Raw genomic sequence first — 18273 nt, 5'->3', positions numbered from 1 at the left:
CTGGGGCAGCCTACATCCAGAGGAGAGACAATCCCGAGCCCTCAGTCTGTACAGTTTTCATAGACTTGCTGACAGGTAAGCTATAGTGATGGTGACCAGGCATGCAAGCATTGGTGGGTTTAGTTGACTTCTAAGTTGATTGGCTGCTGCCAAGAAGGGTTGCATCTCAGGACCTATGCCCTACATTCCAGGGGCTGCCCAGATAAGACACTTCTCCCTGGGAAGAAGTGCTACTTGGCACTTGGATGTATATCAAGGCCCTTGTCCTATATCCCAGGGGCTGCCCAGATAAGGTTGAAGCACTTCTTCCTGGAGGGTGTGGGACCACAAAAGCTGGGAGAGGGGAGCTGTAAGTGGGAAGGGGAAGCTGTAAGGAGGGTGTGGGACTGTAAAAGCCCTTACGGTCCCTCAGGAGAGCTCACACAAGGCCTCCTGTACATAGTAGGATGTTTTTCCACCAAGCAATATCCTCAACCCTTACAAATGCTATTAATTGTTATGTAATGAATATTAATAAGAAAATACTTTGTAAAACTGGCCCCAATTCTCCCCCTCCTTGAGACAGGGACTCACTGAAACTCAGAGTGGCTTAGAACTCATATAGCATAATCTAACCTCAGATTCGTGGTCATTCTGCCTTGGGCCCCTATATTCTGGGGTTAGTCAGCTACCAAACATATCCTGCCTCATTCTTTTAATGTTATCTCTCGCATAATGTTTGTCAGGACGTTGTTTAGCAGTTAGATACGAATTTTCTCATTTCAACATGTCTTTACCATTCTCGTTTTGGAGCCGAAGCCCAAAAGAATACATAAATGGGTATAACTAGCATTTCAGTGGCGGGGTGCAAGACGGTCGCCTCTGCTCCTGCTAGCAAGTGTCTAGCGCGCAGACACCTGGCGACAGCCACGCGTCGGCACGAACCTAGGGTTGCATGCAGCTCCGCCCCTTCGAACTCTACCTCTCCATCTTCTCTCGTTGGCCTATCCGCGCAGGCTTTGGTTAACAGGAGGCGGAGGGTAAGGCGGGGTCATCGGGGGTTGGCAGTATCTCCAACCACTGTCGCGAAGAGGTGTAGAAATAGACAGGTAGCTAAACCAATAGACGTGAAGTCCGAGGTTTGCACAAGCCAATGAGGCAAGGAGGCGGGGCCGGGGCGTGTGTGGAAGGACCTTAGGGATTGTTGTGGCGTCAGACCGGCAGAGTAGCGGTCTGTGTCCACGGCTCGGGTGTTCTCTGCGGCCATGAGCTACACAGGTAGGCCCAACAGGGTGAAGGGCGCGCTCCGGGCCGGGGCGACAGGATGGGCTGAGTCATGTCAGGATCGCCCACGCCTCCCGTGGTGTGGTCATTGCCCTCTGTGGTCACAAAATGGCGTCTTATACTCTTCCCTTCGGGGTCGTATCCCTCAAGTTTCGGCCCTCAGTGACCTCAGCCGGGGGGATCTTAGACTCTCCTGGCCGCTCAAGGCCTTGCTTGTGTCTTCTGTGACCGTAGTTCTCGGGCCTCATCGTTAGGTCCAGGTTTCCAGCAGCTCCGTCCGTCCCTGGCTAGTGTCCCACGGACATCCACGTCTAAGACGTCGCTTCTCTGGCCTGAGCTTCTAAGATCAGTCCGTTGGGGCAGCTGCTGTTGCCATTGCCTCCTCTGAACAGTTTCGGTGCAAAACGTCACAGATCCTTACTCATGGCACTCCCCAAAAACGCCAGCCTCCCCTACCTCACTCCCCCAGGGAGCGGTGGGAATCAGTAAATATATAAGTCGGCTCTGAACCGTTGCAGGACGCTTTAGGGACCGAGTTTGAACCTTGGTGAAACATGACTACTTTCCACTAATTCACTCACCTGGCACTATGAATGCTGACGAGAATTTCTTAAGCAGCTGATAGGCGAGGGCAGCCCTATGTAGGCCAATAAATGAATGTATATTGTATTTTGGGTTCTGGGTGTCCTGAAGGGATTCAGCCATTATTACATGGAGAGCTTTGAAGCCTCTGGGAAGGGTGAGGTACGAAAAATAGGAGAGAGTAAAGATAGCTGTTGCTGTAAAACATCCTGGACTGGAACCGCCTACCTACTTAGATCAGTGGTATTTGAGCAAAGAGGAAGGTGGGTGATGAACATGGTGAGGGGGTGTGGAATATGCTTGAGTGACGGTGAAATCATTCTTGAGTTGCTAAGGCTGCCTGGCTCTGCTTGGCAGTGACCAATGAAACTTATAAGTCAGTGCCATAGACACTGCCTCCCACTTACTGGAGGTATTTCAGGCTTGAACTTAAGTGGTTGCTGGGTAACCCACATTCTGTTTGGAATGTTTAAGGCTTTCAGTGGAACCTGAGCCTTATGCCAGTCCTAAGCCCCTGGGTCAAATGCTTGCCAAGAACCTTGGGTTTTCTAATAACCATCCCCTAGTCCGGTGGTTCTCAGTCAGGGTGATTTTACCTGCCTCACATCTCCCAGGGGTACACCTGGAGTCCTGTTGTCTTATCTATAGTGTGTGTAGGTGGGGGTGGGGGGTGGCATGCAATGCTACTGACATCTAGTGGATAAAGGGTAGGGCTGCAACTCTGCAGCTTGAAGCGCATAGTTTGGCTTCCTCCACAAGGAATTTTTTGGTGTCAAACACCTGAGGTTTGAGTAGGAGTGTTAAAAGGTTTCGCAGCAATATTAGTTGGGAAAGAAAATGATTAAGTAGAGCTCATGCTTAGTCTGTCTAGAATTAAGATGCAGTTCCCTTCACCAGGTGTGAGCAAGGATGGCAAACAGCTGTTCTGCAGTCAGGAACAGGGTTCTTGAAGAACACGGGAGTGAAGCGTGATGATGGCACGTTTGCTTTTCCAGACGAGGAGACTGAGTTAGTTCACTAATGGCTAAGCTTGAATTTCAGCTCCAGGACGTGTAGGTTGTAATTCTGGGTATTGTGGGCACTGAAGTAGCCAAGCTAATGACATAATGATTAGTTTTCCTTTCATCTTGTTAGACTGAAGAAAAAAAAAAAACCAGCAATAACTTTATAATATGGTTCTTTCCCCTTAAAGAAACAGACCAGAAGCTGGGTGGTAGTGGCACAAGCTTTTAATCCCAGCACTTGGGAGGCAGAAGCTCATGGACTCCTGTGAGTTCTAGCCTAGCCTGGTAACAGAGTATGTTCCAGGACAGACAGGGCTACACAGAAAAACTTTGTCTCAAAAAATAATAAAAATAATTTTAAAAAGCCAAGTAGAAAGCTGGATGTTATGATGCATTTTTATAATCCCAGCACTTGAGAGATGTGAATGTAAGTTGAAAACTGGCCTGGGCGAAGATTAGAAGACTGCTAAACTCAAGACATTTTATGACACTTTTGTTTGTTAAGAATCTCACACCATAGCTTGGGCTAGCCTCACATCTTAAGATGTAGCCCAGGGTAGCTTTGAAGTTATGCCAATCCTCCTGCCTCATTTTCCTTTGCATTGGACTAAGTCACTTTAATATAACTTAGTGGTTAAGTCTTAGAATCTTTAAAGTATATGTCACTGTTATTATGTATATGTGTGTATGTCTATATGTGAGTATGTGTGCATGTATGTGGATGTCCATAGAAGCCAGAAGAGGATGTTGGATCCTCTGAAGTTGGAGTTACATGTGGAGTTACATGTGGTTGGTACTGGGAACCAAACTCCATTCTCTGCAAGAGCAGCACATTCGACTTTGGAACCTGTATCTGGTATAAAGTGGAGAGGGTGGGAACAGGAAAAAACCAGCATGAAAAAATTCTGGCATCTGAACTTCAGACAAAGGTCTAATACGTCCTGGTGTTTTCATAAAACACTTATAGCTTTGTTGTGCTCAAAATGCCACAAATGCAGTAGCTGCTGGGTCTAGCCTAGGGTGACAGTTGTCATCTGAAAGCTTGTCTGGTCCTGGGGTTCCTATCTCCAGCGTGACTCGAGCTCCGGTATCTGGCAGAGTGACCTTAGCTGTGGTTGTTTGTCATATGGGTTTCTCTGTGGGGCCACAGGAAGAACCCTAACATCACAGCAGCCATTTTCCTCCAGACCAGAAAGATCCAAGAAAGCACTGCAGTGGGCTCCAAAGTTAGTCATTTCTGCATGACTCAGTGGTCCCTAGTTACTTAAAGACTGCACCATCTCAGGAAGGCAGAATCGTGGCAGGTCATCCCACTTGTCTGTATTTGCAGCATTGGAGGTAGAGCCTCAGGGTCTTCTACACGCCAGGTAAGCACTCAGCCACGGAGCTACTTGTGTGTTCGTGAGTGTGTGTCTGTGTCTGTTTGTCTGGTAGTGGGGATACAAGTTTGCTCTTCCTGTCAGTCTTTTTTTAGTTTTTTTTTTTTTTTTCTTCAGGGAGAAGCCAAGACCCTCTAATGAGTAAACATAAAGCCTTTGCTCTAAGGTTTTTTACTGAACTTTATATGTGTGTCTGTAAAGCTAGAGAGAGCATTGTATTACAGTTGCAGTAAACTCAGCCTTCTATATCTATGAGTTCTGTGTTTATGGGTTCAGCTAATAGAAGATTGAAAATATCTGGGAGGAAAGGTATATCTCTACTAACCACACACAGCCTTCTTGCCATTGCTCTAGATAATTCAGCATGGCTATTTATATATAATTTATATCATGTAAAGTCTTTTTTTTAAATATGAGTCTGTCTTCAGACACACCAGAAGAGGGCATCAGATCCCATTGCAGATGGTTGTGAGCCACCATGTGGTTGCTGGGATTTGAACTCAGGGCCTCTGAAAGAGCAGTCTGTGCTCTTAACCAATGAGCGGCCTCTCTAGCCCTCATATAAAGTCTTATAAGTAATTAAAGATGACTTAAAATATACAGTGGGATGTGCATATATAAATAACAGCATTTTATAAAAGGGACTTTAGCATCTATGATTTTCTTATCTTGGAGTGGGAGGGCTTGTTCTGGAATAAGTCCCCAGCAGAGACTAAGTGGCAGCCATACTTAAAATACATGGTATGTGCCAGGCCTGGTAATACAAGATTGTAATTCCAACATCCTGGAGGCCAAGATAGAAGGGTCACAGGCTCAGAACCTGCTAGGACTACAGAGTGAATTTGAGGCCGGTGTGGGCAACTGAGTGAGCACATCTCAAAATTCGAGATAAAGAGAGGGCTGGAGATGACCCACGTGGTGGGGTGCTTGCCTCCCCTAAACATGAAACAAGCTGCCCACAACATCCTAGTGCAGTCCTGTAATCTCAGCATCTGGGAGATAGAGGCAGGAGAATTAACTGTTTGAGGTTATGCATCTAGACCCGACTGAACAGACCAAATCAGGGCGAGAGGCACAGCTCAGAGCCCTGGTTAGGTCCTCACCACTGTAAAAGAGAAACAACTGAAACCACATTCCACATCTGGCCACAGAAAGCCACAGAAAGCCACAGCCGTAGTTCAGCTATTGCAGTTTAAGCAATCCAGCGAGTCCTCAAAGTTGCCACATTCCAAAAAGCCTGCGAGCGTTCTGGTGGCAGTGCTGTCACAGACAAGTTTCCAAAAATCCAATGGAGGAGCTGGGTTTGGAGACATTATTCTGATTTATACTTTATCCCAGTGAATGCTTTTTGTGTTTAGTATGTGTGCACACATACGTGTATGGGTGCATGTATAAGCCAGAGGTCAACTTAGGTGTCATTTTCCACCACCTTTTTTTTTTTTTTTTTTTTTTTTTTTTTTTTTGAGCAGGGCTCCATTAGCCTGGAACTTGCCAATGACACTAAACTGTTTGGTCAGCAAGGCCAAGGACTGTGCTACCTTCCCTAGTTCTGAGGACCGTATCACCATTCCTTTCTATGGATCTGGACATGATCCATCTGTTTCCCTAGCCTTGCTTTCCGTGGCTAATAACTTTTATTTGCATGTGTCTCTATGCATCTACATGTATGTGTTTGTGTGAGTGTGTCATTCTTGCATGAAGGTGCCCCTGGAGGCCAGAGGAGAACATGGGTCCCTTGGAACTGGAGTTAAAATATAAAACAGATGGTTCTAAGTGAGCTGCCTGACATGGGTTCTAGGAGTCCACAGCTTTCTCTTTTGGAGCCCTAATAGCTGGATGTATTTGGGATTCTACCCTGGGGTCAGGGTGGTGCCCTGTAGCTAAATACAGCTTAGTGATGTAGTGTTGGCCTGGCTTGCCAGGGGCCCTGAGATCAGATCAAGGGCCACAAAGCAAAATCCATATTAATTTTGCCCCACATTTATAAACGGTATTCATTCAATCAGGTCCCTTTGGCTTCAGTGTAAACATGTTCCATTTTGCAGAAGGTACTTTCTCTGCTCATGAAGTGCTATGGTTGGAAGCCTTGAGCTGTCCAGCCTCAGTCCCAGTTCTGAGAGTGCTTGATTTGTAGAATTGTTTTGGACTTGTGTATTGACATTTAAACTTTAGACAGGGAATGGGGTCCTGCCGTATTGGCCTTGATGAGGATGAAAGGAGATGCGTGCAGCCGAAGGCGGTAGTGTTCAGTGTTGGCTGTTATTGCCATGGCTTTGTGTGTGCTGGGGGTCTCACTCTGTTTCAGCGCCTTGAACCCATGCAGTACTGCCTCAGCCTCACACGGGCTGGGATGGAGGCTTTAAACCTTCCACTGAACATCTGTATGGGAGTCCGTACCCACATGGATGGTGTATGATATATGTTTCTGTTGTAACTTATTTTTGTTGGAAATGCTGTCATTAATTTTTGAGTCATGGGCTTAGTGTTTGTAACCATTTCAACACTAAGTGTGAAAAGATGTACAAAATACATGTTAGACATTGCATCCTGATGTAAACTAGGCATTCCTAAAATTTATAATCCTCCTACTTCTGCCTTCCCAGAGCACAGGATTAAAGGTGTTCTGTGTCTGGCTTCATAGTAACCACTGCAGAGTGAGAGTCCATTATCTAAATGCTTCAGACCAAAAGGACCTTGAGATGTTTTTGGATTTTGGACTATCCCTAGTGATGTCTTGAGTCAGACCCAAGACTAAACAGTAAACCGTTTACATTTCACATGCACTCTGTGAACAAACCTAACGGTTTTTGTTTTGGTTGGTTTTATTTTGAAACAGGATCTTACTATATACCCCTGGCTAACCTGTAGCTCCTGTGGAAACCAGGCTGGCCTTGAACTCACAAAGATCCCCTACCTCTGCCTCCTGAGTGCTAGGATTACTTGTGTGTACCACCACGCCCAGTTGCCTGAGGGTAATTTATATAAAATAAATTATGTAATTTTGTTTACTTGCATTTGGATTGCAACCAGTCACATAAAGAAGGTCAGGTCTGGTGTGGAATATTCCTTTGTATCCTCAAGTTGGTAATTAGAAAGGTTTAGATTTTGATGCCAGGTGTGGTTTTCCTATAATCCCAGTGCTCTGGAGACTGAGGGTAAGAGTAGTGAGTTCAGGATCTGCTCAAAGCACATATATCTTGTCTTTAAAAGCAGAAAAACAAATTAGGGCCCTAGAGATGGCTCGGTGGTTAAGAGCAGTGGTTATTCTTGCCAAGTACCTGGGTTCCATTCCTAGCACCCGCATGACAATTGACAGTCCTCTATAGCTTTGATCCCAAGGAAGTCAGTGCTTTCTGGCCTCCACAGGCACCAGCCCACTTGTGGTGTGCAGACCAAACACCCATAAGTAAATAAATAAACTTTAAGAAACAAAAAGTTTTGGTTTTTAAGTAAGGTTTTAAAATTTTAGGTTAGGGGCTGGGAATGGCTCAGCAGTTACGAGCACTGCCTGTTCTTCCAGAGGACTCAGGTTCAGTTCCACGAACCCACATGGCAGTTCACTACTGTCTGTAACTCCTGTTCCAAGGGACATACACCTTCATACAGACATACGTGAAGGCAATGCACCAGTGCGCATTAAGATAAAAGTAAATATTTTTTTTTAAAAAGACAGAATTTAGGTACATACTTCTTATTTAAGAGGGGGCGGGAAAGAAGGAGAGAGAGAATATTTAGGTACATGCCTTTAATTCCATCACTCAGAATGCAGAGTCAGGTAGATCTCTGAGTTTGAGGCCAGTCTGGTCTACAAGCTCCAGGACAGCCAGGGCTACACAGAGAAACTCTGTGTTGAAAAACTAAGAAAGACTTGAGGTTAGAGCCAGGTGTGCTGACACACGCCTTTGATCCAGGCACTTTAATCCAGGTGGCAGAGGCAAGTTCCAGGGCAGCCAGCTCAAGAGAAATCCTATCAAAAAACAAACTAAAAACAGATTTTAGGGTACTATGCTCACACTATGGGTAGTAATACACTTTTGACCCCCGTGGGAAAACCCTCTATTTATTTGATTAAACGAAAATAAAATAAGCTGCATAGGAACATTTTAAAGTCCAAAGAGACACCGGCTTTGTTTTGAGGCTGCAGTAGTGGATACAGGATCTCCTTGCTACCGACCCCCCCCCCCCCCCAGCCTTCTCTGTGGAGCACAGAGATGCATTCAGAAGCCTGTTAGCTCACGGGAGGTTTGGAACGCTTTGCCACTGGCTCTTCACCTGCTCATTGGCTGTCACGCCTGCAGCTGGCAGGAGTGACAACATTTAAGGTTTTAAAGGTAAAAGCCCAAAAAGGGGAGAAAGGGGCTTGCAAAAAACAAAATAATAATAATAATTTTTAAAAATACACTTTTGCCTTGAGGTTTGGGGGGGGGGATCCCCCTAGCCACCCACTGCCATGACAAGTTTCTAAATGCCACCATAATCCCAAAGGTGGCAGAGGCAGCTGAGGGCTTGCAGTGAGGGCTCCGCTGCCAGGGGAGGCCGTGAGTACACTTATTTCTAAACAGTTTTTCTTAGAAACATAGGTAATTAATTACATTTTAGAAGGAGGTCTAAGGGTAAAAGTTAAAGACAGAATGCTTACCCAGCAGTGCACACTCATTCATACGGGAACTAGAATTCTAAGACAGACGTTTATGCCCATGATGCCTAGCACCCGGGACATGGGAACAGGAGACACTATGAATCCGAGACCAGCCTGGGTCTCAAAATACAAAAACAGCCAGGCAAGGAGGCTCCAGTGTTAACATCATTCAAGACTAACCCAGTGTGTGTTTGAAATGGAAGGAGCTTTTCACCCATGCCCCACTCTTTAAAACCATTTTCAAGACAGGGTTTCTCTGTATAGCCCTGGCTGTCCTAGAACTCACTCTGTAGACCAGGCTGGCCTCGAACTCACAGAAATACATCTGTCTCTGCCTCCCAAGGCGCACCACTACTGCCTGGTCCGGCAGCAAAATAGACTAGTAGCTTGAATGTTTACTCATGTTTAAGCAGTCCTTGTAACAAGTTAAGCAAGAACCGCCTTTGTTCTGGCTAGCCTGTTTAGAGGTCTAGTTAAAGTGCAGAATGTCCGAGTTTTAGAGGGTTCTGAGCTGAGGGAGACTTGCCTGCTAGTCTGTATTAAATGCTGTCTTATTCCAGCACTTTCTCATGGCTGCTTTGGGGAAATTAACCACATTGTGCATATGTTTAGGCTTTGTCCAAGGATCCGAAACCACTTTGCAGTCTACATACCGTGACCCCAGTGCCCAGCCCACCTGTGATTATGGTAAGTGTGGCTCCTAGTGGCCACCAGAGTGTTCTGCCTTGTTTCTGCTTGGTTGCTTTTAGCTTTCCTGTCACCCTGTCTTACCTAATTAAACCCAGACTGGTGTATGGTACTGTGGCCCAGTTGACTAGCTTGTACTTCTCTGAGGCAGTCTGGAAGTGATAGCTTGTGTTACTGAGCAGGCTGGGCTGTAAACACATTGAGACCTTTGACCTTTTCACATTTTGTGGAAAAATATGGTTCTTGACCAAAGATTCAGTTAATTTCCCCTGAGCATCTGGGAAAGAAGTTGAAGTCGACCAGTAATGTCCAAACTTTTGACGTTGGAACAGATGATCTGTTGTCTTCAAAGTTTTCTCTAGAGAGCAATACAATTCAATTACAAAATAAAATTTGCAAAACAAAAATTAACAGTGTATTAAGAAAGTTGGTTTTTGTATGGAGTCCATTCAGAGCTATATTTTACTGCATGTAATTGAACCAGGTGAGACCAAACTATGTATTCGGCACCCCAGGGGCCTCCCAAGTAGCCTGCAGCAGAAAACCCCGAAGGATGTTAGCAATTGCAGCTAGGGGATCTCAAGCCAATGAACACACATTGAAGGAAATTCCCATTTGATAAAAATCAATCGTGAAGAAACTGAAGTCGGCACCTGATGAGAGAGACCCGCAGGTGCCAGTCTGTTTTCAATGCTGCCCAGTCTGAGGAAGCTGATCTCAGTACTCCTTGCCCCTGGTTGGTCCTCCTCATTCACCACTGGGGTCCTACAGAGACAACTCACTGGACTGTTTCCTTCCCTCCCTCTCCCCTTTCTTTCCATCCATGTGTGTGTGTGTGTGTGTTTGTGTGTGTGTATGTTTGTATGTATGTGCCACCATGCTTCTTTATTTTGTATGTTTTGTTTTGTTTTTGGGTTTGTTTTTTTTTTTTTTTTTTTTTTTTTTTTTTTTTTTAAAGACAGGGTTTCTCTTTGTAGCCCTGGCTGTCCTGGAATTCCCCTCTGTAAACCAGGCTGGCCTTAAACTTGGCTGATCCACGTACCTCACTACCAATGGCCAGCTTTTTGTTTTGTTCTTGAGATAGGGTCTCACTCACTATGTAGCTCTGGCTGTCCTAAAATTCACAGAGATTCACCTGCCTTTGCCTCCCAAGTGCTGGATTTAAAGGTGTGTGCCATCATGCCTGGCTTTTTTTTAACTCTTTTTTAAAAAAATTGTCTTGCAGCTGAGCGGTGATGGCACACTGCCTTTAATGTCAGAACTCAGGAAGCAGAGGATCTCTGTGAGTTTGAGATCTCTACAGTGAGTTCCAGGAGAGCCAAGATGACACAAAGAAACCCTGCTTTTAAAAAAAAAAAAAAAAAAAAAAAAAAACAAAACAGAAGGGCTGGAGAGATGGCTCAGTGGTTCAGAGTATTGCCTGCTCTTCCAGAGGTCCTGAGTTCAATTCCCAGCAACCACTTAATGGCTCATAATCACCAGTAATGGGATCTGATGCCTTCTTCTGGTCTATCTGAAAGACAGCTACAGTGTATTCATATACATTAAATAAATAAATAAATCTTTAAAAAAACAGAAAAAGAAAAATTTGCCTTGTTTATAATTAGCTTTTGCACATACGGTTTTTAAATCAATGCATCGTTATTTATCAAAATAAATCCTGAGGAGATTTTTGTTTTGTTTTGAGACAGGGTCTCACTATCTGGCTTGGAACTTGCTATGTAGACTAGGTTGGCCTTAAACTCACATATTTGCCTGCTTCTACCTGGTAAGATTAAAGGCACTTTGTACCACCATGTTTAGCCATACATTGATGTTTTAATTGATTTTTTTCTCATCTTTAAATTTCATTTATGTGAACATTTTGCTTACATGTATGTCTGTGCATTGTGTATGTGCCTCGTACCCTCAGAAGCCAGGAGAGGGCATTGACTCTCTTAGTAGAGGAGTTACATCATACATTCTGTGTATTAATCAGGGTTCTCTAAAGGAACAGGATTGACTGACTCAGTATGTGAGCACATGTGCATGCCTGTGTGTGTGTGTGTGAGCGTTTGTGTTTGTGCATGAACATATTAGAAGCAGTTTATTAGAGTGGTTTATATGCTGTGGTCCAGGTATTCCAACAGTGACTGTCCCCTGACAGAAAGGCCAAGAATCTAGTAGTGTCCACAGACTGGAGGTCTCAGCTGTCCTAAGCTGGTGCAGCAGTCCTGCAGGATTGATTCCCAGAGAGCTGCTTCAGGCTGTCTTCAGTCTGCATTGCCATTCTAAAGAAGGCTCTCAGCCCAGAGAAGGAGTGCTCGGCAACAAGGTAGATGAGCTTGCCAGCATGAGTGAGCAGGCAAAAAGCAAAGCTTCCTCCTTCCATGACCCTCCATGTGGGCTGACACCACACGATGTGGCTCAGGTTTAGGATGGGCTCTGACCTCAGTCAAGAAAATCCCGCATAGGCTGCCCAGCTGCTTCGGTTTAGTTGATTCCATCCGTAGTCAACGCGACAGCCAGCATTTACTGTCACAACCTGGTTTCTCACTCAGCATGTAGACTTTCTCTGATACATCTTCTTGAAACAGCAAGCAGCATCCCAGCATGAACAACATCTAGTTTATTTTACCTGAGATACTTGTTGCATAGACACACAGTTTAGGTTTCCCCATCCAAGGAGGATGTGAGCTCTCATGCCAGTTTATTAAATGTAGCAGTCTTCTAGTTTCTTAGGTGGTTTCCATCACCTTCCCATTATGTGTACAGCCCAAATGCAGATAGCATATGTCCAGTTTATTTAGTTTCCCTGTTTGTCTACATTCGTTATGCTGTGTTCTCACTGTGGTGTTTCCTGCCCAAGAATGGGTGTGGTTTGTCTGTCAGTAGAACAGATACCATGCACTAGGAGGTGCTAACAACGTGGGCATATGTTCTGTGTGTCCCTCTGGGAATTCCCAATGATTCTCAATCGTGTGGGTTTTGCACTTTTAGACTTCACTCTCCTAAAGGAATGAATTTTTATTACATGTGATCAGACCTAGAGTATATTTAGTTTACAATCCAAATTGTCTTTCAAACACTTTTTCTTTTTCAAAAAAGTGTATTGTTGTTTTGTCTGTTTTTGAGACAGCCTCAAAAATCTGAAACAGTCTTATAGCCTTGAACACACAGAATACTGCCTGCCTCTGCCCCATAGGCTTTTTTTTTCACTGTGTATCCCAGGCTGACCTGGGACTTACTGTGTAGCCAATACTTGTCTTGAATTCACAGTTCCTTCTGTCTTCACCTCTTAAGTGCCAGAATTGCAGATGTACATCACCATGCTTGATTCTGGGAGATGCTTACTGTCCTTCCCTAATGCATGTGCTCACAGATGATTTTAGTCCTCTCTGTTGAGGCAGGGCTTCTGGACCATATTTCTCTGCCCCAGTTGGGTGATAGGGTGTGTTGTATAGCTTTTCCATGGGCACTAGCAGCAAGTGTCTATACCTTAGGTATGGCGTCAGTAGCTGACTAAAACGTAAAATCAAATCCACTCTAGTTTAATGAACCTTAGTTTAATTAGACTTACTTACAGGAGAATGGGTGAAGGGTTATTTCTAGGAGCACATACGACTTATAGGCATCCACATCACAGAAGAAAGAGCATCCTCAAATAGTTCCTTAAACTATTCACTGTTCATATGTCCTTGGGTAGGGAGGGAGCCTTGTGTGCCGTTCACCCATTTCATAAGGGAATTCACGTAGACTCAGTCTTGTCAGGACATCATGATTTTAAGACAGCGGCGACCATTTGGAGGACAGAGTTCCACAGCCGAGTGATGTTTCAGTGTGAGTACTGTTTGTGTAGCAGTGTGTGTGTTCGTCACTCCTTCCGTCAGTCAGTCAAAGGTCAGACAGTTAGTTGTTGTTTTGTAGCTCAGAGAAAAACTATCTCAGAGTTTTATCCCTAGACCTCATTGCTAAAATATAATAGCTCTGTTTGGTATGCTTCTATATAAGGCTTCTCAGGGCCTTACACATGCCAGGCAGACACTGCAGTCCCTTAGCCAGGAGGGGGAAGGTCATCTTCTAAGTCTAATTTCTGTAGTGAAGGAGTGTAGGAGCCAAGTTTATTAGCTAGGAGTGTTAGAAACAGGAAGCTTCTTATATACTATGAACCCAGAGTCTCAGAAAGCTGAGTAAGAGTTGGGCAGAGCAAAGTTCATGTGGAGTTCAGTGTATAGCACCTTGGAAAGCTGAATCAGTCTGAGAACAACTGTACTTTTGAATTGAACTGTAGTAAACTTAAGTTCAAGTTGTACTAGAAGTTACTGTAGAAATAATAATTACCCTTTTTGCTCTCTGTAGGATATGGAACTTGGAACTCTGGGACAAACAGAGGCAAGTATCTAGCCACACTCATCTTAGGACTATACAAGTTATGTTTTCTAGCTGTCTGTCTAGCTGACTTAGGTGGGCGCTTCTGGGGCTGGCACAGGAAGTTCTCCTTGAGATGAGAAGGACCTACCCAGCCTTAAGAGGCTAAGTGCCCCCAACTTAGTTTTGACCAGAACACCTTTCCCCCTGTGTTTGTCTCCACCCGCCACCTCCTCTTGTCTCCCCACCCTCCCCTTATGTCTGTCCGTCTGTCTCCCTGACTGCAGGCTACGAGAACTATGGGTATGGCTACGGTTATGGCCAGGATAACACCAGCTATGGGTATGGTATGGCCACTTCACACTCTTGGGAAATGGCTAGCTCTGACACAAATGCAAACCCTAGTGCCTCGGGTAGCGCCAGTGCCGATTCCGTTTTATCCAGAATTAACCAGCGCTTAGATATGGTGCCACACTTGGAGACAGACATGATACAAGGAGGTGTGTACAGCTCAGGTGCTGGAGAAAGGTAAGTTGGGGTGCCGCCCAGGGTCTTAGGCTCCTGTCTGCTAGAGCCTCTCCTGAATGTCTCTCGGTATCGGCTCCTCTCTCCTTGCTCTCTGTTTCCCAGTGCTGTGCTCCTAATGAGATTGTTATGCCTTCCGTTTTGGTTGTTTTCCTCCTTGCTAATCCCTGATGGTCACTCCTCCTGTGAGCAAGGGAAGAGCAGGCCCCTGTTGTGCTGTCTGCAGTGTATCCACAGAATGGCTTCTCAGGAGTAGTGTCTGATGTCTCCTTCTTTCATGGCTAGGGAGGATCCTGCACAGTGCCAAGGCAGGGCAAATGGAGTTTGGTCAGAAGTATGGGATAATTCTTTGGGACTAACCACTGGGAACCAGGTCATCTCCATCTAAATGGTTAGGCCGATAAGAGTACTTAGGGCTGGAGAGATGGCTCAGCAGTTAAAAGCACTGACAGCTCTTCTAGGGGACCTGGGTTCAAATCCCAGTACCCACATGGTAACTCACAATTGTTTGTAACTGCAAGATCTGACAATTTCACATAAATATACGTGCAAGCAAAACACCAGTGCACCTTAACAAACAAAAAAGCACAAGAGTACTTAATGGCCACTTGCAAGTGCCTTACAAATGTATACTTGTGGGGAGTTTTGTCCTGGCTTCATAGATAGGGCTACTGAAGCAAAGTAGATCACACGATACAGTAGGTTGGGCTGAGCCTCACCCTCAGATCTGTCCTACTGTACAGGATCACCCATGCATGTTGTCATTGGCCAAATTGCTTTTGGTTTGTCTCAAGAGTTCTCGCACCCTAGTAAGAAGAGCCCATATACTTCTAGCATAAGATAAAGGCTGGATAGCTTTGATTGACAGATGATGGAGACCAGACAGTGAGGAGGGAGGGGCTGAGCTGTTGGGAGCACCAAGTAAAGCCCCAGGGATCCTGGAGAAGAGCAAGAAACTTGGCTCACGCTGCTGCAGGGCAACTTGCTATATAGCATGAAGCCTTGGAAGCAATGCCTGGGATGAATGTCAGGTGCCATTTCTTTTACATCTGTCGATGCATCTCAGTGAGACTTGGACAGAAAAGTACAAGAGAGGGCCCTGTATTTATGAAATGTGGGAGAAATAAGCCTAAACATGTCTCTGTCTTAGCCAGGTAGTCTGGTCTCTTTCCTAAGTATTGTGTTGACTTGTTTTGAGATTGGGAGTGACAGCACATAGGAGGGCAGGAACAGTAGGCTAGGCCAGCTGGAGTCAAGGGACTCCAAAGGGCTCTGCCTGATGCTTGCCATGTGTCTCCACAGATACGATTCCTATGAGGCCTGTGACTCAAGGGCCATTCTGAGTGAACGAGACCTCTACCGGTCGAGCTATGACTATGGCGAGCTTGACCCTGAGATGGAAATGGCCTATGAGGGCCAATATGATGCCTACCGTGACCAGTTTCGAATGCGTGGAGGAGAGACATTTGGTCCAAGGGCTCAGGGCTGGGCCCGGGATGCCCGTTGTGGACGGCCAATGGCCTCGGGCTATGGGCGCATGTGGGAAGACCCCATGGGGGCCCGGGGCCAGTGCATGCCTGGTGCCTCCCGGCTGCCCTCCCTCTTCTCCCAGAACATCATACCCGAGTATGGCATGTTCCAGGGCATGCGTGGTGGGGGTGCCTTCTCTGGTGGCTCCCGATTTGGCTTCGGATTTGGCAATGGCATGAAGCAGATGAGGCGGACCTGGAAGACCTGGAGCACAGCCGACTTCCGGGTGAGTAAGCTAACCTACCTCTCCTGACCCATGCCAGGATATAGCTACCATCTCTGACTTCACTCCTTCTTTCTCTTTCAGACCAAAAAGAAGAAGAGAAAGCAGGGTGGCAGTCCTGATGAGCCAGACAGCAAAGCTACCAGAACAGACTGCTCAGACAACAGTGACTCAGACAACGGTAAGTTGGGGAATGGGGTGTCCTGCTCCCTGCCCCCTGGGACTCCTGGATTGAGCTTGATTATTCTCTCTTTGCAGATGAAGGCACTGAGGGGGAAGCTGCAGAAGGCACTGAAAGTGCTGAAGCTTTGGAGAAAGGCTCCCGAGTAGTGAGTAACCCTAGACCTCAGGTTCTTGCTCTCTGCAGGTGGGGCCTAGGAATACAGAGCTGGCTTAAAGAAACAGAGGCCTTGCTACAGGGCTCACAGGCAGTGTGGTGCTGAGTGGCCGGCACAAGGAGGCTGGGTATCTAGGGAAAGGTACAGACCACTTCACTAACAGTGTGTTTCCTTGGGAGAAATAGGGGCATACAGGCCTTGGTGCACCAGGTAGTAGAAAGGTCTGACACACCCTTAATTCTTTAGAGCCAGTATAAATAGCTGTGCCCTTTGTAAAATTGAATTTTAAAAATTGTATATTAGGAAGGAGAGGACGAGGAGGGAAAAGAGGATGGGAAAGAAGAAGGCAAAGAAGATTCGGAGAAAGGTAAGTCTTCCAGGGGTGCCTAGGTACTGGGGAAGCTCTTCCAAGTGCTTGTGGTGGGAGGAAACAGCTGAGGGAAGGGTTGTAGCAGAAAGATGGCTGGCCTGGACTTTCCTTATGGGACTGGGTATGTTAGTAGGGCCTCTTCTTACTCCAGGCCCTCCCAGCCCGCCTCTGTTTTCCTAGGCGGAGGTTATGGATGGTGTGGCCTCCAGTCTAGCACTTTGGTTTTGCCTTCAGGTGGGGGCAGCAAGCAAAAGTGTGGGGAGCCCCAGGCACACACATACCCCCTGGTCCCTCAATAACACACAGTTCCAAGTCCTCAGTGGCTGGTGTCCAAGCTGGGACCCTTGGTGCAGTTTTTACGGCTCTGGTTTGCGTGTCCTCTCCCTTAGCGCCTCTCCAGCCCTTGTTGGGAGTCCGTGTCCCCCCACCTGAGTGATGAGCGCCAGCAGGTACCTAACAGTAAATCCAGCCTCAGCCCACTGTTGCCGCGGTGCCCGGTGGGGGGGTGGGCAGGGCCATGTGAACGGCCTCCCTGCATCCCGCCATCCAGTCCCTCCGAACACGGTTGTGTTCCCACCAAGACAGCCTGTCTTTGCCTTCCAGCTTCTCTGCACCCACTCTGCAGAGACTGAGGGTGTTCAAGAAAATAGAGGGGTCAGTACGTGTCCCCCCTCTCCTGGTGCCTAAGCAAAATCTACTTCCTGCTCAGCCCAGGGCACCCAGCCCTACTCATGGCCTGAGGCTTTATGTATACAGCTGCTCTCAGATGGACCCTCTGGAGTGGACAGCGGGTGATTCAGCCACAGGCCACAGGGTCTATTTAGAGTCCTGCTGGTAACTGCCTTTCTGTTACCACAGGGGCCTTGACCGCCCAGGATGAGAGCAGCCAAGCCAAGCGCAAGTTGCAGGCAAGCAAGAAGAGCCAAGACAAACAGAAAAAGCGCCAACGAGACCGTATGGTAGAAAGGTAACTGTCTTCCCTCTATCCCTGTGCCTCCGCCTCCGCCCTGCTCTGGGGCTACCACCAGGAGAGCAGGGTCTTATAGCTCTGCCATCTCGCCGCCCTCTGACCTCCCTTGGGAGCCACCACCTGCTCTGCTGTGCATGGACCCTGCTTCCCGCCAGGCCCAGCTCCCAGGTCCTGATTCATCCCCTGCCCCTCTGTGGCCGCCTGGCGACCGCTGCCATCTGTGGCCTGAGACCTGGCACTGCTCAGCACCATTGCCCAGAAGTTCCAGCACTAGGTCATTCAGCGCACAAGCCCTGAGGTGCACAGGGGGCCCGATGCCCCTGAGGGAGGGGGCCAGCTCATCAGAGACTCAAGGTCCAAGGCGCCTGTGCCACCCCAGCTAGCTGCCAAGAGGCCACCACCGTGCCCAGGAGAGA

At 46.8% G+C, this 18273-nt stretch overlaps 1 protein-coding gene across 4 annotated transcripts in view; it reads left to right on the top strand.

Annotated features, from left to right (window-relative positions):
- Positions 1–1162: 1162 nt before the first annotated feature.
- AKAP8L (A-kinase anchoring protein 8 like) overlaps positions 1163–18273 on the top strand; it is a 30183-nt gene continuing 13072 nt past the window's right edge. The window contains exons 1-10 of one of the 4 annotated variants that reach the window (XM_080935817.1): positions 1163–1257; positions 9480–9554; positions 13893–13925; positions 14189–14243; positions 14346–14429; positions 15729–16182; positions 16264–16360; positions 16438–16508; positions 16821–16884; positions 17746–17854. In XM_080935817.1, the coding sequence (XP_080791943.1) occupies positions 1245–1257; positions 9480–9554; positions 13893–13925; positions 14189–14243; positions 14346–14429; positions 15729–16182; positions 16264–16360; positions 16438–16508; positions 16821–16884; positions 17746–17854 (1055 nt within the window). In that variant the 5' untranslated portion in view covers positions 1163–1244. Of the gene's footprint in view, positions 1258–9479; positions 9555–11241; positions 11323–13892; positions 13926–14188; positions 14430–15728; positions 16183–16263; positions 16361–16437; positions 16509–16820; positions 16885–17745; positions 17855–18273 lie in introns of those variants that run through there. The other 3 variants (XM_080935816.1, XM_080935818.1, XM_080935819.1) reach the window with 3 other exon arrangements.

Source organism: Micromys minutus (assembly GCF_963924665.1).
Source record: "Micromys minutus genome assembly, chromosome: 22".
Classification (NCBI taxonomy): domain Eukaryota; kingdom Metazoa; phylum Chordata; class Mammalia; order Rodentia; family Muridae; genus Micromys; species Micromys minutus.
The sequence above is the reverse complement of the archived record's forward strand: the minus strand, read 5'-3'. Positions and strand labels throughout refer to the sequence as shown.